General features: G+C 44.9%; 1 protein-coding gene across 5 annotated transcripts in view; it reads right to left on the bottom strand.

Annotated features, from left to right (window-relative positions):
* NRAP (nebulin related anchoring protein) overlaps positions 1 to 21,657 on the bottom strand; it is a 67,636-nt gene that overhangs the window by 27,872 nt on the left and 18,107 nt on the right. For all 5 annotated transcript variants that reach the window (XM_019725185.3, XM_019725184.3, XM_088791856.1 and 2 more), the window contains 13 exons: positions 20,773 to 20,880; positions 19,622 to 19,726; positions 14,468 to 14,566; positions 13,131 to 13,235; positions 11,447 to 11,554; positions 11,090 to 11,191; positions 8,586 to 8,783; positions 7,907 to 8,011; positions 5,450 to 5,548; positions 4,210 to 4,314; positions 3,003 to 3,110; positions 1,602 to 1,913; positions 311 to 415 (listed from right to left, as the gene is read on the bottom strand). In XM_019725185.3, the coding sequence (XP_019580744.3) occupies positions 311 to 415; positions 1,602 to 1,913; positions 3,003 to 3,110; positions 4,210 to 4,314; positions 5,450 to 5,548; positions 7,907 to 8,011; positions 8,586 to 8,783; positions 11,090 to 11,191; positions 11,447 to 11,554; positions 13,131 to 13,235; positions 14,468 to 14,566; positions 19,622 to 19,726; positions 20,773 to 20,880 (1,659 nt within the window). The remainder of the gene's footprint in view (positions 1 to 310; positions 416 to 1,601; positions 1,914 to 3,002; positions 3,111 to 4,209; positions 4,315 to 5,449; positions 5,549 to 7,906; positions 8,012 to 8,585; positions 8,784 to 11,089; positions 11,192 to 11,446; positions 11,555 to 13,130; positions 13,236 to 14,467; positions 14,567 to 19,621; positions 19,727 to 20,772; positions 20,881 to 21,657) is intronic.

Here is a 21,657-nt window from a genome sequence, read left to right as displayed (position 1 = left end):
TCATCTCTCCTGTGTTGCTTCATTAAAAAGGTAAGTTCATGGGTAGCAATTGAGCTCCCGTTTGATTGCCATTATTATTTATCATATCATTTGTCACCCACTTTGCTTTTGCTGGGGCTCTCTGGGCCCCTACTGGTGTGTGTTTGGTATGTGGTTTCTCTCTAATTACCAGCCTGAGTCTGGGTTTTGAGGCCTTTCATGTAGCGTTGCCTTTTTCTTTGCCTTTTGAGTGGAAATTATTTTAATTTTATACAGAAATGCCACACGCCTAATGCAGCCAGGCCTGTTGCACGCTGTCAGGAAATCTCACCTCGCTAATGAGTTCTCCTGCCTTCTTCGCCTGCTCCACATTTAATGACCCGGTGGCGACCCAGCCGGTGCCTTTCATCCACTTCACATCTGCCCTGTATTGGTTCTGACAAAGGAGAAAGGAGGAAAAAAAAAAAAAAAAAAAGTCAGGCCATTGTTGGTGCACAGACATTTAAAGGGCTATTAACGGGTCCTGAGGTACCCTTGGTGCCAGCTGAGTCAAATGAGGTGCCCCTTTTGTCTTATCCGTTTCTGCACAGTCACAGGTGAGGTCCCAAAATGTAAATTAATTTCTTCTTTAATTGGAGCTGTCCTGATGATGGCGGCTTTAGGCCCCGCCCAACACTACTGGGGAGGGTTGGGAGGAGCAGAATCAACCTTGTCCCTCATTACAGACTCATGTCTACCTCGGAAAAAGGAGCGCCCTCATTGTCTGCTTTCCCCATTTTCCTGTTTAAAATGACATGCAGGGGAGAAGAAAATGAGAATTCACAACAGAACCCAGGTGGGGAGCCATTTGAGGGAATTTCACAAGACACCCGAGGCTTCCTGCAGTGCCAATTCCTTCCTACACACCTCGGTGCAGGGCGGGTGTGTGTGTGTGTGTGTGTGTGTGTGGGGGGTATTTCTCATTTCTTGACTTGCCAGTGAAGGAGTAGTTTTAATGAAAGCCATTTAATTGGACACTTTCCTAAAACTAGCATATCCCCTCTCTATCCTGAAGCAGTTCCACCTGGAAGGGTGTGTCTACACGGCCCCAACTCCAGCCCCTGTGTAACAGTCTGGCTGCAGCTGATCTGTGTTTTCAGTTCACCTACTTCCTTGTAGAAGAGTCAACCATAGACGAAAGAAAACGGAACCAGACGGGGAAATATAAGGAAAAAGGGAAGAGCGTTATTGGAGATTAGCGAGCTGATCATTCTAAAAATGGGGACTACGAAAGTTGGACCGAGTATCAGAGATGCTCTCCCATAGGAGGCCACCGTTAAGAATGTCACAAATACATCCCCCCACTGCCATCCCGGCAATAAAATAAAAAAAAGAAAACATATGTAGATCAGAATTCCAAGGAGAAAAAAATAGCTTCTGATTTCCTGTTTGGTCACATAGAATTTATAACGAGCCTCGTTTGAATGGAGACTTAAACCACAAAGAAATTAAAATGTTTCCATTTCGAGATCCAGAAATAGGTATCCCACAAGGATAAACTATGGTCTTGCAGGGTCTGGGGAAACCCTTGCACCGATACTAGCACACACGCACGTGCACACACACCCACACACACAGCTTACATCACTCTGCAAACTGTAAGCCTTCTTGGCCCATTCCACCTTCATATCCGTGGGCAGAGCTGTGAAGTGATGCGACGCCATCTTGTAGCCTACGTCTGTGGCTAAGTGTTGAGCCTTACGAGCGTGCACAAGATGCAGCATGTCCAGGGAGACGTGACACTGGGATCTGGTGTCCTCGAAGCCCTTCTTGTACTCCAGCTCACTCTGCAGCTTGGACATCTGCAGCGAGTGGCTCATTTGCGAATCCCCCTGGGCATCCTTTGCCCCGATGAGCTTCCCTCTGCCCCTTTCATAGTCTTCCTTGTACTTCACCTACAGGAGGAGAGGACAGCAGGGCACGTGCATGAAGTTCAAACGAAGCCACACAACAGAATCCTATTAGAATTAGTGTCACAAAAGTTCGCCGCCTTTGAACAACCGATGGATTTCCTTTCATCAAACAGTGAAATAAAATATTACTGCTCTTTATTCTCTTGTCACCGCAGCTGCCAGAAAACTCAGAGCCAAACTGAATGCTCAGCTATGGAACAGTCCTCTCCCAATAGTCTGCTGAAATTCCATCTTTTGTCTATATTATTTGAGGTCCCTCTTTCTGGATTTATTTTTAAGTGGCCTGTTGCTTTCATTGAAAGCCACTTTAAAATCCTTTTTGGTTAACAGTCGAGAACATTATAAATAAAAAGTCATGAAATAAAAAAGACACAGAATATCCAAAATACAATTGTTGTTTGAGAAAGGAGCTCAAATTAAAAAACAATGGAGACACATAAATATTTAGGAGTATGGGGAGCAGAAGGGAACGTGTTGACCTAAAAAATAAAAAAAAAAAAAAGCACTAGGCCACGAGTAATGAGGATCAGAAGAAAGAATACATATGGAAATGCTTTAAAAAGTGTCACAGGGTACCAGTGTGTGGCATTATTTTCAACATTATCTTTACTGTGGCCATCAGGAAACTCGGGCTCTTACGCTGCCAATAACAATGACAGTGTCACCATCTGCCACCGTTCACTGAACACTTACTACTATGAGCCAGGCATGGTATAAACCTGCGCCACTCAACCTGCATCTGAACACCAGGGCTGGTTTGAAAAATGTCACCAGCTGATAACATAAGGAGCTTGTGTCGGAATGTAAACAACGCCATCACCAAGCCACTGTTTAGTTCAGCTGATGTCTACATATGTTTATGTATATATTATATATATATATATATATATATATATATATATATATATATATACACAATACATATACATATACTACATAATATGTATTGCATATATAGTCTGTATCTATGTGTGTGTATATACATATACATACATGTATACGTGTGTGTGTGTGTATGTGTGTGTACACAGCAGAATTCGTGGGGGTTTGTACAGATGGACACCGACTCACCTCACTGGCCAGGTCCCTCTTGGCTTTGGCTGCCAGGAAGGCCAAAGAATCAAGACGTAGCTCAAATCCTTTCGCCTTCTGGTTTTCCCAGCTGCTCTTATACAGTTTCTAAGGGGATTTAGGAGAAGAGAGATCATCCTCACGCGAGAGGGCGCCCCTAGACTCTGTAACGACCTCTCTAGGACCCCAAGAGCCACAGAAACCCTGTAACCAGAATACAACCAGGGCTTCTTGTTCCTGCCTTAAAGCCTCTTCATACACATGGTTTCAATCAAAACAAGCAGAAATTGAACTCCAGAAGTTTTGAAAAATACTAGGAGTCTTCATGGAAGCTCAGAGACATGTCAAAGGGATAACACTGCACAACACACAGCCACGTTTCTAGAAAGTGTTCTCCACTTCTGTCCACACACCCCACCCAGCCCAGCAGCGGCCCCAGCTGCACTCTTTTCTCTTTCTGTCCCCAACCTCTCGTCCCTTGGGCCTTTTCTTTACTCCTCCCATTCCCTGCCTGCCTTCACCTCCGGATTTCAAGTTCTTTCTTCTGGAAGGCTCCTCTCCTTTTCTGCATGTGAATCCATTTAGCCTCTGTTCCTCCTTCTAATTCACCCCTCAACCCATTAGTTGGATCAAGACCCCAAAGACTTGGGAGCTGAGTGGAAGAGCTAAGGCCCCCCTTAGAAGACAGAGATGGAAAGTTGGAACTATGCATACTTCTGTGCCTAAGAGTCAAACTACCCCGTGCACAATCCTCCACGTACTTTCTGTATATTAGCTCTGAAGCCTCATGACAGCCCAGTGAGGAAGGGACTAGTCTTACTCTCATTTAACCAACTGGACACCTGAGAGCAAACAATTTACCCAAAGTCACATACCTAGTAAGTGGCAGAGCCACGGCTCAAACCCAGGCAGTCTGGAGCCAACGTCTGAGCTCATACTCACTCCCCTATGACCCTGCTCTTATGCTCTTTCAACTCTGACCCTGGAATAACCTCGGCCCCCTACCCCAACACATGGCGGCTCAAGTCCCCACCAGCTCATTCCTAGGAAAAGTGGTCCTCCCTGTAGAACACTGGTGAGGGACGAGGTCTGCTGGATGAGTTGTTTACAATGACCACATGTATGTAAGCTCAGTGGACACACCAGCATGGCTGGTGGGGTTTGCTGACCAGCTGCCTACACGGGGAAACAAAGCCCGTGGCTGTACCTCGCTGAGATTGGCAGCGTTGGCTCGGGCCTGTAGGAAGAGGGGCTCGTCTTTGCTGATGCTGTACTGATGGAGGGACTGCTCGCTTCCTGCCTTGTAGGCCACCTGTTGGGAGAGAGAACTGGGTTAAGAGCAGGTGGCAGGGGCGAGTGGCTGGCATGGCAGCACTCGTGGGTCTTTACGTCTGCTTGGCTCTTCTGTGACTTGCCTCGGAAGTCCATTACAAAACCGACCAGACCAGACACTGGCCGGCAGGATACAGTAAATGAGGCTTAAGGCATTCAGGTGATGAGAGAAGGACAAGCAGCAGTGAGGAGCTGAGAGAAGAATGTGGCCAGGGGGCCGATCTGAAAACCACTTGAAGGTTTTTGTTCTCACACCTTTCCCTTGGGAAAGCATCAGCTTCCCCAAGCTGTTCTCGCCCACGCTATCCACGGCCTCAAAAAATAACCCACCAGAAGGTTCAGATGAGTAGACTCCCCAAGTAGGAAAAATAAGAAGCATACTCTGCCTCCTGCACCCCCATAATGAATCCTACTGCATTTGTAGGTTCCGACACCTGGAAAGTGGGCAGCGACCAAAAAGAATATGAGTGAACATCTCTGCGGAAAACTTGTCACTCTTGCTCTTTCTCTTTCCCCTTCCCTCCCACCCCCCCAACTTGGGTTGCCAAGTTGAGTCTGGGTTATGTTGAATGCATCCTTTCTAGCATGTATAGCTGGACCTTTAGGATAGAACGCTAGAAAGGTTCTGGCCAGACTGTAGCAACTATATAGCACCTGCTGGGTGCAGGTATACAGCACGTGCTGAATAATGAATGTGGGGTTTCATTGCTCTGCCCCCCACATCTGAGCTCAAGTGGGCATGAAAGGCACACAGCCCACAAGCAAGAGTTATCTTCCTCCAAGATAATTCTCTACTGTCCAGAATTATGGAGTCTCTGGTGAAAGACAGAAGGAGAAAGAAAGAAGAAACTAGGCAATACTGAAAGCTGCAAATGAGTAACATGAGTGGGCATCTACCCCCGACAAGCAGGGGAGAAATGTGGTGGGTGAGGCAGCAAGGCCTGGTGCCCAGTTCCCAGGGACAGCCTGGAAGCCTGCGGGAAGCTAGGTCCTGACTATTTCAAGGGATGGTTCTTTGGTTCCTGGATTGTGCCTGGGCAGCTCCTGCAGTTGTCCCGGGGGTTCCCAGGCTCGTGACACAGCAGCTTGGAGGAGAACGAGCAGCCCAGACTCACCCCGCTCTGCAGCTCCTGGCTCTTCTTGGCGTGCTCCATCTGGGAGCTGTCGGCCACACTGGTGAACTTCATCTCGTCTACTCTCTGCCTGTAGTTTTTCTGTTTCCAAAGAAAAGGGAACCAATAGCACTGGGATTAAGCTGCGCCCTCCAAGCCCCCGCTGCCACCAGCACACACATATGCACATATACACACATATACTGTCTGTGGCCCAAGCATCTCCTTGGGGGTGGGGGGATGTCCCAGCTAGTCCTGCAGCTTACACAGGACCACACACCTGAGACGGCTTGCTCTGCTGAGACTGTTCTAGTAGCTGCTACTAGTGAATGGGGACTTGCAGTTCTCCCCCTTAGTCAATCCTGTATTTCACCAGGTGCCTGGGATGTGCCGATTTTGTAAGTCTAGGTCTGACCCAGGGGAGAGTGAGGTGTAGGGAACGTGGACTTGACAACCATAAAGACCAAGGTCCAAATCTCGCCTCCACCTCTTGCCAGCTTCATGACCTTGGTCACGTCACTTAATCACCTGAGCCACTCGTGCTTTGACTGTACAATGGGGAAACCGATGGGAGCGGCCTCACGCTGGGGTGGAGTGGAATCCATAGGCAGGATAAGTGCTCGCTGCGTCAGCCGTCACCATTATTCATGGTGCTGTCATGATTATCGAGGAGGCGTCTGTGCTAAGGACGGGCAATGACAGGAGCCACAGACAGAAGGGGGGCAGCCAGCTGGATTCGCCCTCACAGTGTCTTCATGTCCCAGATCCCCGAGGTCTTGTCCTCACCGTGTCCCCATCTCACAGCCACAGACTAATTGGCAACATGTCAAATGTGCTAATTCCGTCCCTCACCATGGGACTTCTTGTCCTCAGGGGTTAGTTCCTCTGGCTTTTCCACTGGACTCGCCAAAGTTGATGGCACAGGTGGCCGTTGAGAATGGCTTGTTGAAGCAAAAGCTTCACATGGTGGGGAGATTAGAGATGAGCAAACTCCCCAATGCTATTGGCAAGAAGGTTATACATACCAACTGAACCCCAAATAGGGACAGGAATATTGAAAACTCTTAGATTTCTTCCCTTTAGGGAAAAAGAAATTCTAGAGTAAATATTCCAGAGCCCTGCAATCTCTGTTTTAATTCTAGTGTGTTGAATGGGTGAATTTCGCCACATAATTGAAGGAAGTTGCATTGTCCTTCCATGGTTGGAAATTCACAGTGACCCCAGACTCTACATTGGTCACAATACTTAATTGACGAGCCAAGAATCCACCCTGCACAGAACACACCAGGGATATTAAAAAGGGGAAGGAGATGAGGTCTTCCTGGCCCTCGAGGAGCTTAATAATCAGTAGGCACAGGAAGTGAGACAGAAACAGACATTTCTCAGGCTGAATTCATTCCTAAGGCTGGTTGGGGCCCCTCACTGCACCCCTGTCCAAGACAAATGGGGCACCTGGATTTAGCTGGTCTCAAAGAAGCTAACTAATAGGAAGCCTAAAGCGTCATTGTCTTCTCTCTACCTTCCTTACTTATAATTCTAGCTGGAATGCGTCTGTGTCGGAGAGAAGGATGAAGGCCACAGGAAAATAAGAGTAAATTACAAAATGGGCTTTGGGGGTACAATATTGCTTAGCTGGGCATTGGATCAAACACTGGATACAGACACCAGCTCTGCTACTTCCTGGTAGTGTGACTACGTCTCACTCTCCTCCTATGTAAAATGGGATATTACTAGAGTCCTAATAGTGTGACTCACATAGGGCTGTGGTGAGCAATAAATGAGCAATATGTACGTAACGCACTCAAGGTGGTCCATAAATGGCAGCAATGAGTACATAACTATTATTAGTCCACAACTGGCCGCTGCGACTATCGCTATTATTACCATTTGCAAAAGAGATGCTACCTCAGCCTTCCTGGCCCCAAAACAAGAATCCCCTTTGAGGATCCCAAACACAGCTCCTAAAATAGTCACATTTCCATATCAAATGCCCTTTAACCGTCCTCCTCTGTCCGCTGCCAAGGCAGCTTTCCACGGTGCAAAGAGAACCAGGCTCAGAGCCACAGGGACTTTGGAGGGTAGCCCGTCCAACCTTCTCGTTTTTATGAGAGAGAAAGGGGATCCAAAGGGTTGAGTAACTTGCGCGAAGTGTGCACAAGCATGAGAACGCTGACCTCCAAATGTCCTGCACAACAAACACGTGCTTCCCCCGTGCTAACTGTGTATTGCAACCCTTCTGGACTCTTCTTTGGATGCAACTGGCTACTTCAAGTAAATCGGTAGGCTTCTTGCAAATACCTCCCCAGGAAGTTTAAGGGTGTGGAAGGTTAGTTCAGGGAGCTACAGGTGCAAAATGAAGACATACTCCTCTGAGTCACACCCAAAATAAGTCTGGGGGTTGGGGAGGGGAACCAGAGGAAAAGATCACGGCTAAAAGCCAGGGGCCCAGGCTCAGGTTACCTCGCTGACCAGTTGTCCGGCCTTCTTGGCCTGTTCCAGATTGAGACTGCCCTCTGTCAGCCACCCCACACCTTTCATCCATGCCAGGTCAGCTTTGTATTGTAGCTGCAAGAGAAAAGCAGAGCTCTAATCAGACACACGGACGCAGACTGGGCAAAGTGGAGGGGAATGTTAGGAAAATCCTTGCTCAGTTTGTCTTCCTAGAAGAATGTCTTCCTACTCTTGTATAGTCATATAGACAGAACTCTACTTGGGGTGGAGGGCAGTGGGGAAGCCACGGAGCCCCCTCTGTTACCAGAAGAACATGTCCTACCTTAATGCTGAAACGGCACAACCTAACCAAAAAGAGGGCTTTGCAGACTTTCTGACCAAGTACCCTCTCTGCTAACCTGCTAAATTTCCAAGATTTACTTACTGTTGCCAATATTTGACTCCTCTGCTCATCTTGACTTTCATCACAGCTCTGAGCCCCAACCCTCCACCCTCTAGTCTCCACTGTCTCAACTATCTCTGTATCTCTACCTCCCCATCCATGCTCCCTGGGCCTGGCACATCGCCAGCAGTTCTTCCTCCACGTTATGTCACAGACTCATGCACAGGTTCAAAATCACTCTGAAAGTGGCCCTGGATCCAATTGCAAGAGATGCATGGGGAGAACTGGCAATGCGTGAGGGCTCACCTCACTCTGGAGCCCATAGGCTTTCTTGGCCCACTGAGTTTTCATATCTTCAGGCACCACAGTGTATTCGTGCAGTTTTTTCCTGTAGTCCAGGTCACTGGCCAGCGCCTGGGCCTTCTTAGCATGCGTGATGTTGACCATATCCATGGGCAGGTGGAAGTGGGTCTTACTCTCTTCAAAGCCTTTCTTGTATTCAACCTTGAATGCAGCAAAGCAAGGTCCATTACTTAAAGCCTGCCTTTGCAGGAGTTATGTGAAAACACAGGAAAGAAGCCCAGGGTTTCCTGAGAAACTGGCACTCTGGGCAAGGCCACCTGTCTGTCAGAAAGGTGGGACCCAATTCCTGGCTCTGTAAGGAGACGGTGCTGGGAAGCTGAGGTTCTACACTACTTTGTCTCTGGATGGAATGCCTCCTACCAATCCTAAATGTTTTTACCTGGCTACCCCAAGAGGCAAACACTCTATCCATGGCTTCTGTACAAGCTTTAAGAGGCAGAATAACAAAGCTTGGGCTCCAGAGCCAGAGTAGCCTGAGTTCAAACCTGATCTGCCTTTTGCCAGCTGGATGACCTCTGGACAGTTACATTACCTCTCTAAAGGCTCATGTTCCTCAAGGGACTATTATGATACGTAAACAAAAGAGTAGGTGACACCTGCTTGGTGCAGTGATTGGCATATAGAAAATGCTTAACAAATGTTAGCAATGAGGATGGCGATAACACTGGTGGTGATTGATGGTGATGATGGTGGTGGTGGTGATGATGATGATGGCGGTGATGGTGATGATGGTGGTGGTGGTGATGGTGGTGATGGTAATGGTGGTGGTGTGATGATAGTGGTGATGGTGGTAATATGATGATGGCAGTGATGGTGATGATGGTGATGGTGATGGTGTTGGTGATGGTGGTAGTGATGGTGGTGATGGTAATGGTGGTGATGGTGCTGATGGTGGTGGTGGTGATGGTGGTGATGGTGATGATGGTGATGGTGATGATGGTGATGGTGATGATGTGGTGATGGTAATGGTGGTGATGTGATGATAGTGGTGATGGTGGTAATGTGATGATGGCAGTGATGGTGATGATGGTGGTGGTGATGGTGTTGGTGACGGTAATGATGGTGATGGTGATGATGGTGGTGATGGTAATGGTGGTGATGGTGATGATGGTGTTGGTGATGATAGTAATGGTAATGGTGATGATGGCGGTGATGGTGATGGTCCTGATGGTGGTGTTGGGGAAAGGTAGTGTGTTGTAGCAAAAGGAGTACGGTGCCAGTAAGTTAGAGTTCTAGGCTCTAATTCTCTACCTTTCCACCACTATGACTGACTACTATATGACTTTGGGCAAGACACAATCTTTTTGGCCCTAGGTGTTCCACCTGCAAATATGAAATCCCATTTTGTTCTCTGTCTAAACCAGAGGTGTCCAAACTTTCTTCAACATTTTTCACCAAGGGCCATATGCGGTAAAATACATAAACAGCCAGGCCACTCACTCGAGGTGAAGTACGTATTGCCTCACCTGGTTTATTTAAGTAAACTATATATGTTTTTGGAATTTGCTGCAGGCCAATTAACAGTGGATTGCGGGCCGCAGTTGGCCCGCGGGCCGCAGTTTTGACACTCCTGGTCTAAACTGAAGCCAAATACTCAATGCCTCTGTATGCTTCACAGCTATGCCCTGCACAGGGCTTGTTCTATAGGCACATCCAGAATGGCGACCCACATGCTAACTCTCTTATTCTAGTCAAGCCATGGCTCCTTAGTGACTCATCAGGTAATTATATCCGACTGCACCATAGGAGCAGTATAAGCTGGCCTCCCAGCTTGGGTCAGGCAGTTGTAAAGCAGAAACCTAAAACTCATGTGTCCTTTTTAACTGTTCATCCTGGGCAGGGAACCAAGTCTGTCCCTTCTAGCAGAACTCTTTTTTGCCGAAGGATTACCAGTACGTGACATTTACCTAGGTTAATCTCCAGCCATTAGAGTTGTTTAGAAGGAGCGTCCTTTTGATTGGTGGGAGCCTGGATGCCCTAGACGTTTGCTAAATATTATGAGTATCATGTGTGTTTGTGACCACAAGTTTCATCCAGGACATCGCCGCAATAAACAGGGTGCTCACTGTCCAACTATCCCGGTAGAATTAAGCTCCATTAGGGAGGAACCTGCTATGTGGTCATTCTCACCGCCCAGCGTTTCCCACAGGATCATGCCCATAGTAGTTGCATGGTCAACATCTGTCAAATGAATAAATGTGACCGACTGTCTTTGTACCTTTCTCAGGAGATGCTGGTCACCCTTAGGGGCCATGCTACTTATCTATTTTAAAAGAATAGTATTCCTTTGGCAACATAAAGAAATGGAACAAACATCTCACGTGAGCCAGGAAAGAAATTGTAGGTGGAAGTTAATAAAGATAACAGTCCCAGGTGAAGGAGGCCCAGGAAAAAACCTTAAAGTAACACACCGCTAAGTAAAGGGTGGAGGGGAGAAAAGAACGTACCTCGCTGCTCATCTTGGCAACCTGCAGAGAGTGCAGGAGCCTAGTGTCTGTCGTTCCCATGACTTTGCCTTTGGTTTTTTCATATTCTTCTTTGTATTTAATCTTGAGAGAAAGAAGAAAGTCTACTGTGAGTGAGAGAGAAACTTTGCCATCTCAGGGGCTTTGCTTTTAACAAGTACAAGGGGGACCATTCTAAAAGAAACACCTCCTCGCCTTTCACACCCAGAAGATTAAAGTACTGTGATGTTTACAACATTAACTGTCTTTTTGTGTGTGTGTGTCTTTTTTCTGCAGGGCCACTGACATTTTACCGGAACCATTTCTTATGCATTTCTGAGTTAATAAGAGGAAACCCACATTGCTAGCAAGCTCTCCGGAAGCTTTGGCGGCCAGCAGAGAGATGGCATCCAGCTTCATCTCAAATCCTTTCCCCTTGGTCTTCTCCCAGCCTTCTTTGTATTTAACCTGACAAACAAAAGCACAGATTGAAGAGTCACTATTCATATTCCTGTCAAAAGTTGAAGAGAAATTAAGGGGTGGGGGGGAAGAGCAAAGTTGGTTTTTTTGTCTGTCTATAGACCAGAATCTTGGTGCTATTATCAAAAGGATCATAGCAATTATTAAGACACTTAATTGAGTCCGTAGCTGTTGGGCCATGCAGGGCAGTGGTAATGGGACAGGACAAAGAGAAGCCCTGTGTGCTCATCCTAGCTCTGGTGTTTCCTGATCATGTGACCTTGGGTGAATTACTTTATGCCTTAGTTGACCACTTGCAAAAAGACTATCATACTGGTAGTAATGTGTCTCAGAGTTGATATGAGAATGAATCGGATATAATATATGAAAACAGAGCGTAAGCTGATAAAGTGCAACAGAGATACAAGGTATTGATATTGACAATGCCATGGTAACAGCACCTACTGTTTAATGGCCCTTCTCTAAGTGCCTTCTACTCATCAACAACAAATGTTCACATTAGGCCTATGAGGCTCTGAGACATTAAAACCTTACATAGGGTCATGGGTTAAAAATGGTGGCGCCAACATCTGACCCAGGTTATCTGATACCAAAGCCCATGTCATTATGTCCCTACAAAAACTAATTTCTGGGGTTATAACCATTGAATAATTCCATACGCAAATTGCCTACCTCAGTGCCCAGCATGGAACAAGTACTCAACAAACATTAGCTCCTTTTCTTTTCTCCTGCCCCACAAATCCCATCTAGAATGAAAGCCTAATCATAGCCCATTTGGGACTCCAGTAAGAATCTGGTGATTAAGATTGATTTTCTTAAAACTTAAATTTTCTCTACATAGCAAAGCTCCGGTCACCAGAATGATGATGATGATGATGATGGTGATGGTGATGATGATGATGGTGATGATGGTGATGGTGATGGTGATGATGGTGATGGTGATGATGGCGATGGTGATGGTGATGATGGTGATGGTGATGGTGATGATGGTGCTGGTGATGGTGATGATGGTGATGGTGATGGTGATGGTGATGATGGTGATGGTGATGGTGGTGGTGATGATGGTGCTGGTGCTGGTGATGATGGTGATGGTGATGGTGATGATGGTGATGGTGATGGTGATGATGGTGATGATGGTGATGGTGATGATGGCGATGGTGATGGTGATAATGGTGATGGTGATGGTGATGATGGTGATGGTGATGATGGTGATGGTGATGGTGATGGTGGTGGTGATGATGGTGATGGTGATGGTGATGATGGTGATGGTGATGGTGATGATGATGATGATGACGATGGTGATGATGGTGATGATGGTGATGGTGATAATGGTGATGGTGACGGGTGTGTCTATGTGTTCATGTACATGTGCTCATATAATGAGAATTAAATTGTTATGATCAACTTATCCCCAGTGAACTACCACGTGCCAGCAAAATTCAAAATTATAACATGGTGGGTGTCTTGGATGAACCTCTTCCCTTAGCAGAATGGTCCTGGCTCATTGGGACTGCTATCTTCACGTCCACCTCTGTACATACGCCCACCCACGCTGCCTGCTTACCTCACTAAAGAGTTCGGCATTGGTTTTGGCCTTCAGCAGCTGAGGTACATCCTGGGGCAATGTGTAATTCAGCTTATTTTTCTCATAGTCAGCGCGGTAATTTACCTGTTGAATTTAAAATAAGCCCGCAGGGTAAATGCAAGGTTTCTATATGGGCCAATGAGAATTTCTGAGAGAACACTCTCTTTTTCACTTTCCTCTTAGACTCAAAGCAGAGAAGGAGTTTCTGGAGAAGTCATTTTACAAGGAAGCCTGTACTTTTATTTATGTTTTAAATTAACAAATTGAAAAATGTCAATGCAAAGTAAAACAACTCATAGATATTTGAAGTTGGGAGGTCATAAAGGATTTCCCTGTAGCCACTTCACCAGCTCCTCTTTGAAGCACATGGGGAACACAACTTAGTTTTTCAACTTGCTGCAGAGCTAAACAGCTTGCCACATGCAGGGTGAATACTCAGAGAGAAATTATCAGATGCCTGCCCACACTGAGAAAAAGCCATCTTAAGTCACACAGAAAGAGCCAACCAGACATTACGTGACTCCCAGTGGTAGAACAGAGCATTGCCTGAGAAACAGTCTTACTCAAAAATTAAACCTGAACCTGATCAAGTCTATAGACCCAAGTAATATTTTATAGGACATTTGGAGGCCAGAGGAACACAGGAAGTCCTCATCGGGATGCAGTCGGCAAAGCTCAGACTGGGGCAAATGTTACAGGATAAACAATCCAGTTTCTTCAACAAACAACTTGCAAGAAAAGAGATAAAGAAGAAAACCTAAAGATGAAAAGAGTCTTAAAAGACATATCAAGCAATCACAAAGCGTGGACCTTATCTGGATTCTGATTCAAACAAACTGTAAAAAAAAAATTATAACCGTGAGACAATTGGAATGTTGAATGATAACTGAACATTGGTGATATTGAGAATTACTGGAGTGGCATATTAAAATTGTATAAGTACGTTTAAATTATTTTTATCTTTTAGAGATTCATACTAAAATTCTTATAGGTTAAATTGTATAATACCTGGGATTTTCTTCAAAATAATATAGGAGGGGAACGGAGTGGACGGGCATGTAGTTGAAGCAAGACCGGCCATGAGTTGATAATTGGAGAAGCTGGGTGATGGATGCATGGGGATTCATTACACTATTCTTTAAATGTATTTGAAATTTTCCTGAGCAAAACGTTTACATCGAGAGGGGTCATTTCACAATTGTAATAAGACATGTGTCACCATTACTGAAAGTCAAATCCTTGAGGAGCCAAAAGTCCAGAGGCCACAAAGCAATTACCAGTCCCCCACCCCCAGCAGAGCAGGTCAGGTCACTTACATGACTCAGTTGCTGGGCATTGATTTTGGCTTGAATGATCTGAGGTGTGTTGGTCACAGAGCTGTATTTCAACTTGTCGATGCTTTGCCTGTAGTTGACCTGGGTAAAAAGAGGCACAGGAAGATGTCACTCATACTTCCTCTAAGATTTGCTGAGCTCTCTCCCCCTAAGCCCAACAGAGCTGCAATTCTCAAATTACTAGAAAAAGTATCAAAGATTCCAACTGCAGACCAACAGACACGGCAAGCCCACAGATAGGAACACAGTACATTGAAGAGCAAGTGACTTGAACAGGCAGCTCATAAAAGAAGCCAACTAAACGGCCAGTGAGCACAGGAAGAGGTGCTCATCCACGTCATAAATCAGAGAAACGCCTGGTAACACCGCAGCGAGACACCCCGCCACATACCCCTCAAGAGTAAAAATTTAAACTGAGGACAATACTAACTGTTGGCGAGACTGTGGAGCTGTGGGAACTCTCAGCACACTGCTGGGGGAAGTGTAGGTAGGCACAGCCACTTTGAGAACCTGTGGGGTTCTGGTATGTCTGCATCCCCTGAGCCCCAACAATTCTATTACTCGGGGCATTCCCCCTGGAAATGCACCCCCGAGGTCAGTTCATAATAAGCAAGCTGGATATCAATACTTAGTGTACCTTTCTATACATGTCTTATATTTCAAAAGAAAATAGTTATTTTAAAGGAAAAGAAAAATGAAAGTGAGACAAAAAGTCCAACCAAAGCTATGTGTGTGTCTAAGCGGGAGGTGATGGAGCATGATGGCTGTGTGAGGACGCTCGTACCATGTCTTCACCCTGTACACCCAGCCTGGCCTGGCCCTCACTTCCACCTTGCCGGGGTCTCCAACAAAACCTGTCCTAAACTTGGCACTATCATAAGAGATGTGGGCTCAGAGGAAAGGAGGGGAATCTCCAGGGCAGCCTGGTGCCTTGACTCTCTGGCTTCCTACTACTTCCAGATATGGAGGGTGAGGAAATTTTATTCTGAAAGTACAATTTTCCCTTCAGAGAGTTAAGGATCCTTAGCCATTTGCACCTGAGGAGATATTCATCCAATCATCTTATTTTCCTAAGATCCACTGCAGTGAGAACGGGAACTTGAACAGAGAGGTAAAGGAGTGCGTTTGGGGCTTGAGGGTAGGTAATAAGGGTGAGGGCTGAAGTGAGCTGACTGAGAGCCCAGAAACCTGTACTGGTAGAAGTGGAGCCAGGGTACAGACAGGTGAAAGGAAAGAGGGGGAGGTTGTGAATGGCGAATGGCCTGTTCCACAATTTAACCAAGGTTGCTCGTAAAGTCACGCAAAGGAGGGAAAATGAACTCATCCCTAATCCTGATCTTCTCAGGGACGTTCCTGATCCCCTTTACGTTATCCTTCTGCTCATTCATTCAAACATTCAGCAAACAGCCAGCGTTGACTCTGCAGAGCCAGCAAACTCAGTCACAGCCCTGCCCACGTAGCTATGTTGGTGGGGTCCCTGCTCCATGGACCCCGACCCGCTGGACACCCGAGCCTCCCCACCTGCAGGCTCCAGGGTAGGTCCTGGCTGCATCCACAGTGATCACATCACCACTGAACACCCCACTCTGGGTCTTCACGCCTCTGTTAATGATTCAAGGAAAGGAGTTTTTGCACATTCTGAGTTTTAGACATGGGGTGTGTGGGGAAAACTAGGAAATCTAAGGCCATCTCAGTGTCAACTATTAATGAGAGTAGAGTACAGTGGCTTTCTGTTTTATTGCCCAAAGCCCAGGCGCGCCCCCCCTTCCCATACCTCACACAGCGTCACAGCTGCTTTAGGCCGAGGGTCTAAGAACCCCGCATCTCTTGGCTGCATCCCCCTACCTACTGCCATCTCTGTCCTGACCCCCACCTACTGCTGCTCAGCTCACTCCTTGGGCAGTTGGCTCTGACCTTCCCAGGGGCCCACTCTGCACTCTCCTACCATTTCCTTCAGCCTCAACTAGAGTCTCACGTCTTTGCCATTCTGTCTCCCTGCTGCTGCCTCCTATTGCCAGCAACGTGGGGGACGACACAAAGGTGCCGATGTCTGTGAGAGCCAAAAAGACCACTAGCTGGGTACACGTGAAGCACTAGCCCAGGCCAGTGTTTGGCCTCGTTGGCAAATCATAAGGAGTGGTGGGGAGAGTGGCAAAGGGCAGCCATCGCTACTCAGCTCAAGGAGACAGTAGTCGTGCATCAATGTGGGGCAGAGTGGCAAGATTTTCCAATTATTCCAAAGGAACCCGAAATCCATGATTATATAAAATCTTACAACTTTTAAACGCTGGCAGATAGTTCAATATTTTTAAAACCCAGTGACCCAAGTGAAACAGACCTATGGGCCAGCTCGTACATGTCTTCCTGTACTCACTCCATTCTTGCCTGTCCCAACATCAGCTAATAATAATTATGGCTTAAAAAATAGCACTTACTACTTGCCTGGTACAAGTGCTTGACACATAGTAACGTGTTTCATCCTCGCAACTCCCCTGTGGGAGGCAGTGTTATTACCCCTCCCTTACAATGTTGAAAACTGAGGCACAGAGACCTGAAGTGACTTGCTCAAGGTCACGCAGCTCGTGTCAGGGGTAGGATTCAAATCTGAGCACTCTGCCTCCCAGAGTGGCTCTCAGCCTACAAGCCTAGTTTGCCAAAGCGAGGGTACTGGAAACTATCACTAGCTCTTTTTACAGATGGAAGAGGGGTTTCTCACAGCTAGAGCTGACATTGTTTAGACAGAGCAATGTCCTCCAGGTACAAACAAATGACTTACAAATTAATGTGTAGGACAGGATCTAGGAAAAACAGTGTTCCTGACACTGGGCCACAGAGTATTTTGCTGGGTTTGGTGATAAAGGACAGCATCACTTTGGGCTTTGCAGTTAATGATTCAAGGAGAAAAGTTTTTGCACATTCTGAGTTTTGCACATGGGATATGTAGGGAAAGCTAGGAAATACAAAGTCATTTCAATGTCAACTATCAATGAGATCAGACATTACAGTGGCTTCCTAATGTATTAATTCAGAGTGAAAAATTATCACCTCATAATAAAGAGTCTATAAGAATTCAGAATGATGCACAATAAAATGTCACAACACTGTATTTTTTAAGTGGCATATTCTTTCCCGATAATTTGGCATTAAGGATGTGGCAGAGCACAATGACGTTCCTCTGCAGGACAGAATTAACAGTCTCCATGACTAATCACGTCCGTGCAACATCTCAGATACTTGGCCATTGCTTCAATCTACTTTCTGAAGGGTCTCTGCTGAGGACAGAGTCTCATTTTAGTGCTATTAGTGTTTATAAAATCCATTTGAAGGGAACGCGCTCTAATCAAGGACCTGTGCTGGGTTAATTTCATAGCTATTCGACTACCTCTAAGACTACCAGACAGAACGAGAGACTGTAAATGTTCTCATAATGGATTCCCCAAATGTCCTGAACACCAACGCCCCTATAAACTCAAAATCAAGCAAGAGCCAGGAAAGTAAAAGAGAATCCGATGGCGGAGACCAGCTGCCACTCAGTCCCAGCCAATTGCTGCCATGTAGGAACTAGGGCCACAGTTCCCAGAGTTTTCTGATTTTTCAAGACAAAGGTGAAAATTTGAATTTTTTATGTGAACTCTCCCAATTTCTAAATATTGGTCCAATTTTTTTTAAACACTTGTGGCCGAACAAAATATACTTCTGTGGTCTGGATCTGGCTCACGGGCTGCCAGTCAGTTTAGAACCCACCTCTGCTTCCAGTTGATATTTCTAATCCCGTCTAGTTGAGTTCTTTTCTCAGATTTCCCGAAGTGAGCTGGTTCTATTTCAGGTACCTGGTTTGAGCCACAGTCTTATGTAGGCAAATATAATAGCAAGCAGGTCATGTTACAATGGAACTACACAATTGTAGAACTCTACATCGCTTTGTCTGCATGATTAAACATGATTTCTGCAAGAGCACGCACTCAAATTTTAGTGAAATGCTCTTGACTCCCAAGTTTCCCAGGTAATGTATGAGAGCAAAAAAAGAAAGGAAATAACTTTGGCAGTCAAGTTTAATCTTGGGTTTCATTAAGGTGAAATGAAACCAAACTTCCCGAGAAAAAGAGAAGCAAAGTTTAGGCCCTTTAGATCCCTCTACTTCCCATTCCTGACTTTGTTACATGTTTAAAAAGTCCCTTTCATCCATTAAACTATCATTTGCCAATGATTGTCCTTTGTTGACTATAAACTGTGTGCATTAGACATGGCAGATACCCAACTACATCCAATATTGCCCCCACTCTGAGCAAAAGAGATATGAAGACCTATCTACCACTAGCAAAACCCAGGTCAACTACTAGAGTTGGGCCAATTCCAAAGGAATGTGCAGGAAAGTAGCACTGGAAATTTATTAAATATATGTTAAAGTATTATTTAAATTACTGGTTGATTTAAGATAACTTTCACTGACAAAGAATCATGATACCAACTCAGTTGTAAGCTACCTTAAGTACTTTTTTAAGATGGGACATGACTTTTATCTTTGTGCTTTTCTGTAGTTTCTAAATATTCTGTAATAAACATGCAGTAAAATTCCTATAATTAGAAAACAATAAATTTAATTAATTATGCATAATCTATTATTAATTATCCATTTGGGACAAGCCAAGCTATAAATAAATAAAATCATCGATGTAACAATTGTTACAGATTATTCCATATGTTTTTCCCAAGTGCTCCTGAGAAAAGAACTGAGTCATCGTTACCACCTCCTCTCAGAGTATAGTCATTTTATTTTATTCCCTTCAGTCCTTACACATACCACATTCCAAAACTTAAAAAAAGAAAAAAGCTCATCATTGCTAAGGAACAATTACTTAAATGTGCCCAGCAGCCGACACAGTCCACCAAATTCGAAGAGGAGAAACTGAACCTCAGGTTATTTTCAGGATTAAACCAGGGTTGTCCCCACCTTATACCGAAAGTCTAAGACTTTCCAAACATACATACGCGCTCTTCCTAGTGGAAAAGAGTGCCCCTTTCTCAATACGTCCGTCTCCTGTGAACTGTTGTTTCTTGTTTCTTTCCGTCTTGCTGCCTAAGGATCACTCCACAGGAGGAAGTGACAAGGAAAGAGCAGAAAGGAAGCGGACTTACATCTTTCAAGGGAACCAGTTTCACCGTCGTTTGATAGGAAGGAGTCAAAGTCGCCGGGTAATTGTAGTCAACAATGTCGTGTTTATAATCGGCTTTGTAGGCGACCTGACACACCAAGAAAAGGACAACGAGAAAGAAATTAGCCCTCATTTTCTTTGGACCTTGTTTGAATGTCATAGGAAATAGCTTTTAAAAATAACCAGAAATAAAATTAATTCAGTTTCATCACCTCCAAAGAAAATTAAATTATGTTCACACTTTTGCCTTCAATTAATTTGAAGTCTTCTGCTTAATGAATCCAAAATTAGTTAACTTCCATCTGTAGCACATTTATGTTATCTTTCTTATTATGTATAGTTTTGTTAAAAACTTGTAGTTTTTGTTAAAAAGAAGCATTTGCACATGAGTATACCATGGAATAGCTTCTTGGCTAGAAAAGTCAAGAGTCTTTAGAGTGTTTTAAATTTATTTTAAGGTCACATTTGACATTCTCAAGCAGAAGAAATTTGACATTTGTACGTTTTAATAATGAAATCAGTTTTTGTTTTTAAAGTGTCCTTTACTGCCAAGATTTACAACATGGCATTTGCAAACCTGTAAACTGAATTGATAAAGCTAAAGACAGATGAATAGATTACAGGCTATGGGGAAAACAAGAGCTGGTCTGTTTTGTTTTCCCACTACCTTGTCCAGTGCCTTGACCAAAGAAGGTCTTTGATGGGCACTATCATCAAATAAATGAATGGACCCATCAAACCAACAAACCAACCGACTAACAAATTCCAAAGAAATTACAAATGCTTGGAAATTTGAGGGATTTCCAATAGGAATTCTGCTCATTCACTTCTCTTTATCTTTCAGAAATTGAAAGCTCCCCCGCACTGTATCATCTGCAATACATCTGATTATGCTTCATACCAGAGAAAGCTAAGACAAATAAATTGAAGCTATGGAAAACATTTCCAGGATTTTTACCAGCCTTGGTTGTATTGGTTAACATTTAGAAGCTCTTATGGGTCAGTCTTTACACAATAGAAAACTGATTTTTAAAACAGGGAGATTGAAAAAGAATTGGCTGAATTCCTTATGCCCCACCTCTCTGCACTCCAACAGACCCCCAGGACCTCTCGGCCCTTCACTGAAGGACTCACGTTGCTCGCCAGACTTCCAACTTTCATAGCATGGAGAGTCCGTCTGTCCATACCAACTCCTTCATAGCGCCCTCTCATGTGGTTCTGGTAGTTTTCTTTATATTTATTCTACATGGGAACACAAAACTTTCAACGTAAGCATTCTCTTCCCAACTTCGCAAAGACTAACTACTCACCTTAATGCACTAAACATCACTGAATAAAAAAAACAAGACAAGCAAAAAAAGTACATTGTTTTTTAATTTCAAGAAAGCACAGGAAGGTGGTGAGACAAGCACATAAGAACACAGGAAAACACGGAATCTGATGAGCAGAGACAGCACAAAACAGGCCTTTTTTTTTTTTTTTTTTTTTTTTTAACATTTTCAGTTGTAAGTACACCAGATTTTTCCAAGGTGAAAACCTACCATGAAAGCGTGGAGCTCTCCCATGGACAAGCATTGATTGGGCTGGCACCCTGTGCAAAGACCTAGCTGGGGGCTGGTACAAGTCACTACATGCTATTACCTCCATTTCTAAACTGATGAAGCATGAAACCTGAGTTTTGCCAAATTCTGCAAATTTGACGTCACAGAGCCGTCACTACTACAATCGTGTGAAATAATAATGTTATGTCCCAAATGCAGCATACCAAATAAAGAGAAAAACGAAATGGGATGACAAGAAGTCATGAATGGGAAAATGTGGGTGGCTTCTAATGAAACGACATTAAAATCACCTACCCTGGGAGGCCATTGAGTTTCCAAGCACTGAGAGTATTTAAACAGAATGCTATTACTATTTATCAAACATGATTCTACTTACCTCAATTAATCATTACAAGCAGGAATTATTATCATTCCCATTTTACAGGTGGGCTAAGTGGCTCGGAGAGCTTAAGCAACG

Source organism: Rhinolophus sinicus, chromosome 15 (genome assembly GCF_057876585.1).
Source record: "Rhinolophus sinicus isolate RSI-liver-muscle chromosome 15, RSI-T2T, whole genome shotgun sequence".
NCBI classification, from domain to species: domain Eukaryota; kingdom Metazoa; phylum Chordata; class Mammalia; order Chiroptera; family Rhinolophidae; genus Rhinolophus; species Rhinolophus sinicus.
This window is presented reverse-complemented; position numbering and strand designations above follow the sequence as displayed.